Source organism: Prunus avium, chromosome 8 (assembly GCF_965620075.1).
Source record: "Prunus avium chromosome 8, drPruAviu1.hap1.1, whole genome shotgun sequence".
In the NCBI taxonomy this organism is placed as follows: domain Eukaryota; kingdom Viridiplantae; phylum Streptophyta; class Magnoliopsida; order Rosales; family Rosaceae; genus Prunus; species Prunus avium.
Window position 1 is genome coordinate 33,000,412 of NC_142291.1, and position 12,777 is coordinate 33,013,188.

General features: G+C 35.5%; 1 protein-coding gene across 1 annotated transcript; it reads left to right on the forward strand.

The window, feature by feature from the left end:
• Nucleotides 1-3,623: 3,623 nt before the first annotated feature.
• On the forward strand, nucleotides 3,624-7,126 carry LOC110757244 (putative F-box/FBD/LRR-repeat protein At5g62970). Its single transcript, XM_088245449.1, has 5 exons — nucleotides 3,624-3,839; nucleotides 3,936-4,008; nucleotides 5,096-6,193; nucleotides 6,281-6,424; nucleotides 6,649-7,126. Exons 2-5 carry the CDS (start codon nucleotides 3,979-3,981, stop codon nucleotides 6,970-6,972), a joined length of 1,596 nt encoding a protein of 531 aa, XP_088101575.1. The 5' UTR covers nucleotides 3,624-3,839; nucleotides 3,936-3,978; the 3' UTR covers nucleotides 6,973-7,126.
• The last annotated feature ends 5,651 nt before the right edge of the window (nucleotides 7,127-12,777 follow it).

Consider the following 12,777-nt stretch of genomic DNA (forward strand, 5'->3'; position numbering starts at 1 on the left):
TTGGATCAAACTAATAACAATTACACACTCATATTAAAAGCTTTCTCCCTAGCCTTAGCTAGGGAGTTAGTTCCCCATAATAAAATAAAACTAAAAACAGAAATTAAAACTTAGAAAGATGGAGGGAAGAGAGAAAGCTCAAGAGTTGTGGAGCTTGGTGTGATTTTACAATGCCATAGCTCCTCCTATTTATAGGAAAATGGGAGCAATTCTAAATTCATCAAATCCCTCCATTCATGAATTTAATATGTATTCCACTTGCCATCAAACCAATTGCCAATTTGCTTCCATTACTTATTCCATAGTGTTGATGACTCCATTCTCCAAATTCTTCATCTTATTCAATGCACAACCGTAACCCATCTCTTCATTGTTTCTTCTTTTGGCATGGGTGTGGCACTTCATGCATTCTTTTCAATTCTTTTCTTCTTGGTTGCTCCATCCATTGCTTCTTTTCCTTTCTTTTATGCCTTGGTGTGGCACTAATTCTTCATCATTCATTTGGTCATTCCCAACTACAAATTGTTTAATGCCACCAAGTCACCATTTGATAATTCTTCAACCTTAAGATAAAATAATGAAATCATCATCAATTATGTAATGGGTATGTAAGCAAGTGCAAAAGTGAAAAACAAACCTAATTAACTAAAATTGTAAGAAAATCAATTACTAACAAATATATTTAGGGATAATAAATGTGATAGTTTATGTGCTCATCAGATTGAGTTTGCAATGGAAAAGGGAGTTGAAACACTCGTGTTGAAGTTTTTTTTTACGAAATGGCATTGTTTCAAAAAAGATGTATGCATTTCCCCACAAACTATTAGGTCTCGAAAAGAGGAACTTGCATTCTTACCTTCCAAGTCTACGCTCTTGTGGATACAAAATTGGATTTGAAGACCTTAAAGTTCTTCATTTCCAATGTGTTGATGTGACTAATGAAGTTCTTGAATACTTCTTGTCCAATTGTCTAGTTCTTGAACAATTAACCGTGTCCGAAATGAAAAGTTTGGTTAATATAAGAGTTGTTCATCCATCGGTTACGTTTAAGCATTTAGTGATAAAACATTGTCGTGCCCTTCAAAGCATTGAGATTTCAGGGGCAAACATGATTTCATTTATGTACCAGGGTGTTGTGATGGACCTGCTTCTCAGTAATGTACCATTGCTTGTGGAGGTGTCCATTTCCTATATTTAAAGTAATTGTTTGTATGCATGTAATGAGTGCAACACAAGGTTTATATGATCTCGAGATCGTGCACTTATTTATTAAGTACCATGTTTTGATTAATTGATTTGTAATGATTATGCTTTTTCGGTTTTTGTTTTTCCAGTGCAAATTCTTTTTTTGTTATGGTTGGGAAATAACAATTAGAGTTTTCAGACAACATAAAGTTTGTGTTGGATTCCGGCTAAGAGCATCTCTAACAATAGTAACAAATAAAACCCTTCAAATTGAAGTTTATTGACCTACGCGTCAATTTGAAAAGCCTTATTTGCTACTTTAATATTTTGTGCGCCATTAGCCTCTTCTATTCAATTAATACAATATTTGACTTAAAACAATGATAATTAATAACATTGCAAGATAATTAACCCCAGCAAGCAAACGTGATTATCCAAGGTCATATTGGATAAATCATCAATATGATAAATCTATATCTATATATATAAAGCAAAAGGCAGAGAATGATGAAACATTCAAAATACCAGAAAATGCCCTTAGTTAATGCAAATATTAAGAATTGAAATTATTAATTAAATGAGGATAATATGGTAAATCCACACTTTTTCATATTTAAACAATTAAAATTAAAAGAAAAATCAAATAATGGATCCTATTTTTATGGAACACAACTATCCATTATCATTTTTAATTCTAAAATAAATTTAAAATTTATATATATATATAAAACTTCTTGCAGGTGCGGAAGCGCGTGTAAAGAGGCTAGTATATATAAAGCAAAAGGCAGAGAATGGTGAAACATTCAAAATACCAGAAAATGCCCTTAGTTAATGCAAACATTAAGAATTAAAATTATTAATTGAATGAGGATAATATGGTAAATTTACACTTTTTCATATTAAAAAAATTTAAAATTAAAAGAAAAATCAGATAATGGATCCTCTTTTTATGGAACACAACTACCCATTATCTTTTTTAATTCTAAAATATTTTTAATTTTTTTTTTAAAAAGCCTCTCGCAGGCGCGGAAGCGCGTGCAGAGAGGCTAGTAACACCCAAAGCCCAATATAGAGGCCCAAATTATAAATATAAAAAAAACATATATGAAATAGACTTTAGAAACACCCAAAGCCCGTTTACAACATAACAAAGAGGCTTTTAACTTCTTATAAATTACAAAACTGCCATCGATTTCTTAAAACAAGGTCAACCCCAAAACCTCATTAAAAAAACTCAAAACACTCAATAGGGTATCAAAGTAATTTAATAATCAAAATTAAATTTAATACAGCTAGCTGTCATTTTTTGGGTTTTTTTTTTATAGAAATTAAATGATGTAGGGTTTATTTATATAATTAGTGCTAATAATGGGACTAAATATCTTTATAAAAAAATGAATGATATTCGTCAGAAAATTTTTTATATACAAATTTTTTAGAGATTTCTAAATGCAGTGGAAGCCAAATGAAATGCTGAAAAATAAAATAAAATTCTAAATGCAGTGGAAGCCATTTTCCAGTCACTGCAAAAACATGGCTTGTATCGATCTGCATTGAAACATTAGCTAGATAGGCATAGGTTTCGAGGTATTTGCTAAGGGCGGGGGCATCATTCAGACTGTGCACAAGTCTTAGAAGATTCCTTAGAAGAACAATTTCTGATTGAGCCACAGTTTACAAGTAGGTCAAGAAATTTTTTTTGATCCTCTCTATGTGATGCACACTATACATACCATGTGGTGCAATTTTAAATGGCCTTTTCATGTTTCAACCGCCAACATCCAAGTAAGTGACGTGGCATGCCAACTCATGCAAAGTGTATTTTAACTCTTTAATTTTTTTTTGTTGAGAATTGTATTTTAACTCTTTTTATATATCTATATATATAAAGCAAAAGGCAGAGAATGGTGAAACATTCAAAATACCAGAAAATGCCCTTGCTTAATGCAAACATTAAGAATTGAAATTATTAATTAAATGAGGATAATATGGTAAATTCACATTTTTTCATATTTTAAAAAAATTAAATTAAAAGAAAAATAAGATAATTGATCGTATTTTTATGGAACACAACTACCCATTATCTTTTTTAATTCTAAAATAAATTTACATTTTTTTTAAAAAAGCCTCTTGCAGGTGCGGAAGCACGTGCAGAGAGACTAGTATATATATAAAGCAAAAGGCAAAGAATGGTGAAACATTCAAAATACCATAAAATGCCCTTGTTTAATTTAAACATAAAGTAGGACCTATTATATGATTTTGTTTTTAATTTTAATTTTTTTAAATATGACTACCCATGTTATCTTTTCTTAATTCTAAAAATAAAATAAAAAAGAAAAAAGAAAACCAATTGGCACATGCGTGAGGGCTAGTCTCCTAATTAAAGCAGTAATAGATTCGACTCTCTCTTCTATCTACCCTGGTGCCTTGTTCACCACGGCAAATCGTGTAAAATTCCAGCGCGAAGAGTGCTGTGGGGAGGGTGGGCTCTGTCTATTTTTTCGATCAACTCATTGGAATCGTCCTCCTCAGTCGAGCATCTCAGGCTCTCCCTTCCTTCCGCGACACCTGACTCTTAGTCCCTCGCCTAACCCTTTCGAGCCAAGAGAAAACCCTAGCCAAGCCGTAGTCTATTTCCTCTCAGAGATTTGGTAAGCATGTTCAACAATCTTTTAAACCTGGAGTTAATTTTTAATTTTTCTTCTCATATTCGTTTTAAACTTTATATGTGGATTTAACTGGTACAGGACCCGGATTGTTAACTGATCTGCTTGCTGCTTTTTGGTGATTATGGATCAATCTGACTCGATGCCAGTGGTGGTGAGTTCTGATATCTTGGGTTTCTGTTAATTAACATTTAGCCTTATAAAAATTGGTGATCTTTGTTGTTGAAGATTTTTTTTTTTCTGTTGTTTCATGATCTCTCTTATAGATTAAGTCTTTATTTGTTGTTACATTGGAGTTCGACCCTGGGGTTCGAACTGGGGTGCCGTGGGGGAAGGGGAAGCCACCAACACTGTGGTGGGAACCCATTGGCATTGAGTCTTTATTTCTGCTGTTTCATGCTTTAATACTCTCTCACACTATAATTAATTTTCTGTTTCATGTTTGCTGAATTGTGAATTGTGAATATGCTAGATATGCTTGCTGAATGTTTAATGTGTTGGAAATTAGTGAACTTAGATGATCTATTGTAGGTTTGATGTGCTGGAAATTAGGATTTTTTGATGAAATATTGATGTTTTGAAAGTTTTAAGTTGATAGAATGCTTAGCACTTGTAAGCAGGTTGGGTTTGATTGGATTTTTTATGTTTTGAAAGTCAGTAGCGGATCTGTAAATGTGGCAGGAGGTGGGGAAAAAAAAAATTTGGTTAAGGCTCAAACCTGCCAAATCAAACCAACCAACAATGGTTTTGTTTGGTTTGGTTTCCCTTGTGGTTTTAGTCAAAACCAAACCAAGCCAATCCGTTGTAATGTAATCAGTTGAGCTGTGGTTTAGGCGCAAAACCAAACTAATCCGATCCTTGCACATTCTCTATATCAGGAATATCTAATTGGTTTGAAAGTTGGATCCTTTTCGTTTCCCAGATATTACACTGGTATATAATTGGAACCCTTTTTTTCAGTTACCCAGATATATAAACAGTTTAAAAGTTGCATCCTTTTTTTATTTATCCATATCTAACTTTGTAGAAAAAAAAATTCTTCCGTTGTTCTTTCTCTTATATGTAGGTGCATTATGGTTGGTTTTATTGTGGTTGTCATTGTTTTATTTATTATTTCTTCATGTGAATTAAATATAACAATGTGATGGAATCATGACATTAAAGAGAGATAATTACCCAGTAAAATTCCCCCCTCTTTACTCTTTTCATTTTTATTTTATTCGGGCTGATTCTTCTATTAGAAGTATGAGTGCAACTTGGGAAAGCGACTAAGACGTTGTGAAGGAAATAACTCAGGAAAGCGACACAGACATTGTGAAGCAGATAACTCAAGAAAGCTACACAGATGTTGTGAAGGAAAGAACTCAGGGAAGCGACGTAGATGTTGTGAAGAAAAGAACTCGGGAAAGAATGAGGGAGAAAAAGGTGTGTACAACTTGGTTGACAAAATTAGTGAGATGCCAGATGAAATTCTTGTCAGTATATTGTCTCTTTTGTCGCTAAAGGAGGCAACCGCTACTAGTATCCTTTCTAGACGTTGGCAGTATGTGTGGATGTCCACTATGTTTCTCAACTTTGATGCTAAAAACTATGATACTGGTAAAAATATCTACCGCTTCGTCCTCCTCAAAAAAAAAAAAAGATACCTAGAAAGCGGTATGTATGTCAATTGGGTGAATCGTGTGGTGGAACAGCATAAAGGCCCAAAAATCAAAGAATTCAGGGTTTGCTTCCAACTAAATAGTCGGTTTAGAAGTTCCATTGACAAATGGATTCAGTTTGCAATGGAAAAGGGAGTTGAAACACTCATGTTGAAGTTTTCTTTACAAAATAGCGTTGGTTCAAAAAAGATGTATGCGTTTCCCAACAAACTGTTAGGTCTCGAAAAGAGGAACTTGCATTCTTACCTTCCAAGTCTACGCCCTTGTGGATACAAAATTAGATTTCACGACCTTAAAGTTCTTCTTTTCAAATGTGTTGATGTGACTGATGGAGTTCTTGAATACTTATTGTCCAACTGTCCAGTTCTTGAACAATTAACCGTGTCCGAAACGAAAAGTTTGGTTAATATAAGAGTTGTTCATCCAGCGGTTACATTGAAGCATTTAGTGATAAAATATTGTTGTGCCCTTAAAAGCATTGAGATTTCAGGGGCAAACATTGTTTCATTTATGTATCGGGGTGTTGCGATGAACCTACTTCTCAGTAATGTACCATTGCTTGTGGAGGTGTCCATTTCCCATATTTCCCTGCACCCTGCATCCATAAAGCTTTACTCTAGCCAACTTTCATGTTATCTTTCTCAGTTGGAGAGTCTCATGCTGGATATCACTGGATCGGTTAGTATATGTAATTACTATTGTGTTGGTTTTTTTTTCTTCTTTCATGGATATGTAGCTCATTATTGCTCCTTGTTTGGTTTTCAGGTTTACAATCGGGAACATGTGTTTCCTACACTAGCAAATCTCAAGCATTTGGAATTAATACTTTTTGCGGAGTACCGTCTGGCTCTTCATCATTTAACTTCTTTTCTGAAAGCATCTCCTTTCTTGCAAAGACTCGCGTTGAAGGTATGTATGTTTGTACTCGTAGATTACAGAGTAAAACTACATGTAGGTCTTTGTATGTGCACTTTTGGTGATTTCGTTCATGTTCTTTTTGTTCCATTAACAATTTTGAAGAATGAAAAGTACAACAAAAAAAGGAAAATTTAGTTGTGTGATGCCAACTTGCTAATAGAAATTATCCTTATGTTTCTTCTTGTGCTGTACACTAAATTGTTTTCTTGGTGCAGTTGGATTTCTCTCTACCCATAAACGGTAGAAAAATAAAGAAAGCTGCTAAATGCCCCCATCATTACCTCAAGCTAGTAGAAATAGTAGGGTATCGTGCCCGTGCTTCTGCTGTTGAACATATAAAGTTCTTAATAAAGAGTGCTACTGCGTTAGAGAAAATTGTTATTGATCCTGTCCGGCGTTGGATGTATCCTAGTGAAACGTATCCTAGTGAAATGGATAGGGGAAGTAAAGAAGTCGTTGAGGAAGCGAAGGCAAGAGAGCATGCCATGCAACTCGTTAAATTAAAATTGCCTTCAAATGTTGAATTTGTATGCCTGTAGTGAGTACGTACAATACTTAAAAAGTAATTGTGTGTATGCATGTAATAAGTGCGATACAAGGTTTAAATGATCCCGAGATCTTGCACTTATTTATTAAGTACCGTGTTTTGATTAATTGATTTGTAATGATTATGCTTTTTTTATTTGCTTATTTTTTCCAGTGCAAATTCTTTTTTGGTTATGGTTGGGAAATAACAAGAGTTTTCGGACAACATAATGTTTGTGTTGGATTCTGGCAAACACTTTCAAGTACTTGACACACAAATTCTACCTTAATTAGGGGAATTTCGTGAATGTATAAGTAGTCATGAATGACAACTGGAATTTCTAACTGGGAGCTGACAACTGAAATTAGCACCTACGATATGAAATGGCAGGTACGGATTAACATATTGGTATTTTATCCAGTACAACACATACAGAAGCAGTCACCAAGAAATTAGAAAGCAATAACCTAATACCGAAGTAACTAACTGGTTCATCTTCTTCATTACAACGTTTCATATGGATACATGAATTCGACTTCTCAACTTCCACAATCACATTGGAGGTAGATTTTAATTTGTAATTGCTACCACAATTAAGATGCTTGGGTAGAGTTGATATCCTTCAATGGAAAAATGAAATGCAAGCTGTTGTTTGTTTTTTTTTTTTGGACAAACTAGTACTTGAATAAAACAAGGGCGCAAACAAAGCACCAAATACAAACAGGCAGGAGTCCAATGACAGGGGACTACAGGCAAATAAAACATCAAAAGTGGACATAGCTTGTGGATACATATTGGAAAGAAAGAGACACTGCTTCAAAAAGCCTTAGGCTAACCATTTTGTGGCGGTGGGCATGGTAGGCCATCCTTGTTTAGAATGCCTATCAGAGAGGATGGAGGTCGGTCAACCCGGACAAAAGAGCACATCCTCGAGGAAGATAGCTTGGCCAAATGATCAGCTGCCAAGTTGGCAGTTCTAGGAATCCAGGACCACATTGATGAAAATTACTAAAGAATAGTCGAATGGTTTTGAGAAGAGGGTAGAATTGCCACCTCCCTCTCGCAATGCTTCCATGAACACTAGAAATCTCCTCGCGTGAGTTGGATTCAATTATCACATTATTCAAACCCTCATGAAGAGCAAACTTGCAGCTTTCCATTATTGCCGAAGTCTCAGCCTCAATTGAGGAGGACACATTGGTTTGGCCTGAGAAACCTACCAGGAAAGACCCATCGGCTCTTCTAATTATGATCCCCACTCTGGCCACATCCATACCTTGCTTCCAAAAGGCGTCTACATTAACTTTTACAAAATCATTACAACGAGGCATCCACCGCTGAGTTGGGGATATATTTTGAGGAGGCAGCCTATGGATGACATTCTTGTGGATCTGTGCACTATTGAACTCTGCATAGGCTGTTTGAGACTCTCTTATAGCTATATCTAGAGAGGGTCTGCTTTGCTCAAAGGCCATCTTACAACGCAATTTCCAAATATGCCAACATGTGAAAGCAATTATAGATAGTAAAAGTAAATAAAAATTCACATTAAAAGAGAGATGTTGACACACCCAAAAAGTGGAAGAAATCATGGCCCAGCATGAGAATTTAAAAATACTATGTGCACTCGTGATGTGTTGTATGTATTTCAATGATCACGTGAGTCGAGGCAATACGATTTGGTTTAGGTCTCAAATTACACATGGAACTAATGTTTAGACCTCAAACTAGTAACACAACTGAACTAATCGAAAATCATTCTTATATATCAAAAGGAAACTTCTCACTATTGAAGATGGAGAAATTTTGAGAGAGAGGTCAAATTCGAATGAGTTAGGGATTTCAGGTTTTAGTATTAAATGGTTTATATCAATGTGTAATATAAAATATGATAGTAAACGGTGATAACTAATAAGAAAATGTCAAGTGTTGAAGAAAAGTAAAATATGCGGTTTCGTACAAGTTAGACGGTGTTTTAAATATGTCAAATTAAACCAAATCTATCAAAACTAATTACGATTTGGTTCAAATTGGATATAAAAGTTACACATTTTAATGTTAAAACTAAAATGTGGGCTGGATTGGTTTCTTTTGCATGTTTAAACAATTCAAACGGTTGTACATATGAGTTAGGCTAGTTCTACATATGTCCGCTTAGGGGTGGGCATCTAAAACCGAAATACCGAAACCGTACCCTAACCAAACTGTACCATACGGATTTCATACCGTTTCATTTGGGATAGGGAGATATTTGGTACCGTACCGTACCGTACCAATAGAGTATGGTATGGTAGCGGTATCAAGTATTTGGTACCGGTCAATACCGTACCGTACCGAATAGTATTGAAATATAATTTATTTATTTTCATTCTCTCGCTGTCTCTCACTTGCCTCTCAAACGCCAAAGCCAAACCCTCACTCTCCTCCATAATTTTAACTATTTTGGTTTGTAAGCCATAAGGCATGAGTTTTAACCATTTGGATTTGATGAATCTGTTGATGGATAAATATTGATTTGGTTGATTTGGATATTTAATATGTTGATGGATATTGAATATGTTGAATATTTGAATTTGTAATTTAGGCATCACTTATTTTGGTGAATGAATATGTTGAATATTGAATTGGTTCATTTTTAGTTGTGTCAGTTTGGTACCGAAATGGTACCGATACCGATTTGGCACGGTACGGTACGATACCAATTTTGACAAATGATAATCCCATATCGTACCATACCGATTTAAATTTCCGGTATCGGTAGCGGTACGGGCTCAATACCGTACCATACCGTACCGTGCCCACCCCTATGTCCGCCTCCTTGCACTTGAGTTCTCTCTCCTAGAAAATTATAATAATTTAAATTTTCACCTTAGAAAAATGATTCGAGAGTGATTTCACAGCCATTATCAAATGAAAACACTCGACTCCTTACACGTTAAGACTCATTTAGCTTTACAGGATCTGGTTAAATCTAAATTTAACAAGTGCCTAAATCATATTGGGCTGAGCTGGTTCATTTGAGTTGAGACCAAATTCTCGTTTAATGATCTGGTTAAATCATATTGGGCCGGTATTGGGTCCCACTACATGTTATCACCTTGGGTTTGGTTGCACTTATATGACTGTTGCAGCCAATACTATTTTTTTTTATAAAAAAATATTTTTAAAAGGGCTATTTTTTTATTTCTACTTCTAATATGTATCACTGTGAAGAACTAAAATTATAGAGAACGAAATTTGGTAAAGCAACTAAAATTGACCAAATGTAACAATTCATCCATATGTAACAATTCTTATGTAACAATGTAACAATAGTCAATGTAACAATTCATCCATATGTAACAATTCTTATGTAACAATTCATCCATATGTAACAATTCTTATGTAACAATTCATCCATATGTAACAATTCTTATGTAACAATTCTTAGGGTTTAGGGAGGGGAAAGAAAAAGGCCAGAAGAGACATCACAGAACCTTTTTCTTTTCTTTCCTTTGTTTTTGCCACCACTGCACAAAATCAAATTAGCCATTAGAACAAATTCACACATAGCCCTAAATTCACTAATCAGAAGAATCAGTAGCATTTGGTACAACATAGAATTTGAACAAATTCACACATAGCCCTAAATTCACAAATAACAAGAATCAGAAGAATCACAAATAACAATAATCAGAAGAATCAGTAGCATTTGGATTCAAATTAGCCATACAACACAGAATTTGAACAAATTCACACATAGCCCTAAATTCACAAATAACAAGAATCAGTAGCAGCCCTAAATTCACAAATAACAAGAATCAGAAGAATCAGTAGCATTTGGTACAACACAGAATGGAGTGGAGGCCTGTCAAAGTTTGGGTCTGTACTGATAATCCGGAAGACAATCGCCGCATGAAGAGAAAGCTCCTCCGTGCCGGCCTCAGGTGCAATAAATTTCCAGTGGCCATAGGATGTAAAAATGGGATGGCCACCGGAAATTCATTGCACCTGAGGTCGGCGCAAAGGAGCTTTCTCTTCATGCGGCGATTGTCCTCCGGATTATCAGCACAGACCCAAACTCTGACAGGCCTCCACTCCATTCTTGATTTCTTGAAGTCTATTGCTGCTTCAATCTCAATGTCTCGCGTGATGGTTAAACCGACGTGGTTTCCTATATTATGTGCACAATGTCGAACATCACGTGTTGCTTGGCGCAGGCGAAGACGGACATCATTGATGTGACTATCAGCACGTATCAGTTTAGAGATTCTAGCCATTTGTAGAGGGAGAGAGAGAGATTTTCAATTCAAAAACCTTAGTAGGTTTTAGGGGAAGAATTGAGGTTTATTTCAATATTATGTATAGGGGCTCTCACTTTGTGTTAGCTGTGCCCAAACCTTTTAATAAGCACCGTTTATGACCTTTGCGTGTGTTGCCAGTTTGGATATAAAATGTGTCTTTAACATGTTGAAAAATTTCGGGAAAAGTTCAATATTATGTATAAGCTCTCTCCCTTTGTGTTAGTTGAAAAATTTCGGGAAAAGTCCAATTTCCACAGTGTGATGTGGGAATTTCCACAACATTCGTCTCGAGTTCCGAGGAATTCGGGGTGGGTCCTGTCAACTAACAAAAAGAGAGAGCTTATACATAATATTGAACTTTTCCCGAAATTGGAATTTTCCCGAAATTTTTCCCTGCAAATTGGACTTTTCATGAAATTTTTCAACATGTTAAAGACACATTTTATATCCAAACTGGCAGCACATGCAAAGGTCATAAACGGTGCTTATTAAAAGGTTTGGACACAACTAACACAAAGGGAGAGCCCATATACATAATATTGAAATAAATATCAATTCCTCCCCCAAAACCTGCTAAGGTTTTTGAATTGAAAATCTCTCTCTCTCTCTCTCTCTCTCCCTCTACAAATGGCTAGAATATCTAAACTGATGCATGCTGATAGTCACATCAATGATGTCCGTTTTCGCCTGCGCCAAGCAACACGTGATGTTCGACATTGTGCACATAATATAGGAAACTAAGTCGGTTTAACCATCACGCGAGACATTGAGATTGAAGCAGCAATAGACTTCAAGAAATCAAGAATTGAGCGAAGGCCTGTCAAATTTTGGGTCTGCGCTAACAATCCAGAGGACAATCAACGCATGAAGGAAAGCTCCTCCGCGCCGACCTCAGGTGCAATGAATTTCCGGTGGCCATCCCACTTTTACATCCTATGGCCATGTTGCAATCCTAAAAGGACACAAATTAATGTGCAAACAACCAATTAAAAATACCCGCAAGTGCACGAATCTAATGAAGTATAGATTATGTAAGTACGGGGTCGATCCCACGAAGAACTTGTCGGTTTCCTATAAGTTCTAATTTGAGTACGTAAAGAACACTAATTTTACACAACACACAAACACAATACAAATTGGAAACTAAAAATGAAGTAAGGAAGATAAAAGAAATGAAACAACACAAGAAAACAAAGAAAAACACAAACAGCACTTTCTATCACCCGTTTATCACCATTTGGACAGATTCGTTTCTCTGTTTTTCAGTTTCGACCTCTGTCCAGTTTTTGACCTATAACTTTCCAACCGTTTATCCAAAATTCACGTTCTTTATACGGCTGGAATCAGCACAGAAAATGCAAGAACACAACGCGGACCAAAAGTCCAAAACAATTACGGAAACAAACAAAATTCAGTGACAAAGACACAAAACGTGTCAAACACGCAACTCACACACACATTGGGGGGGTTTTTTGATTTGGTTCAAGTGACCTATTTCTATTGCATGAAAGTAAATGGACTTTGAATTTAAATGT

Excerpts from the sequence above, each read along its gene's own strand:
- LOC110757244 (XM_088245449.1), top strand. The coding sequence starts at position 3,979 with ATGGATCAATCTGACTCGATGCCAGTGGTG. Across the intron at positions 6,194-6,280 it reads TGCTGGATATCACTGGATCG|GTTTACAATCGGGAACATGT; the intron begins GTTAGTATATGT and ends TTTGGTTTTCAG. Across the intron at positions 6,425-6,648 it reads TGCAAAGACTCGCGTTGAAG|TTGGATTTCTCTCTACCCAT; the intron begins GTATGTATGTTT and ends TTCTTGGTGCAG.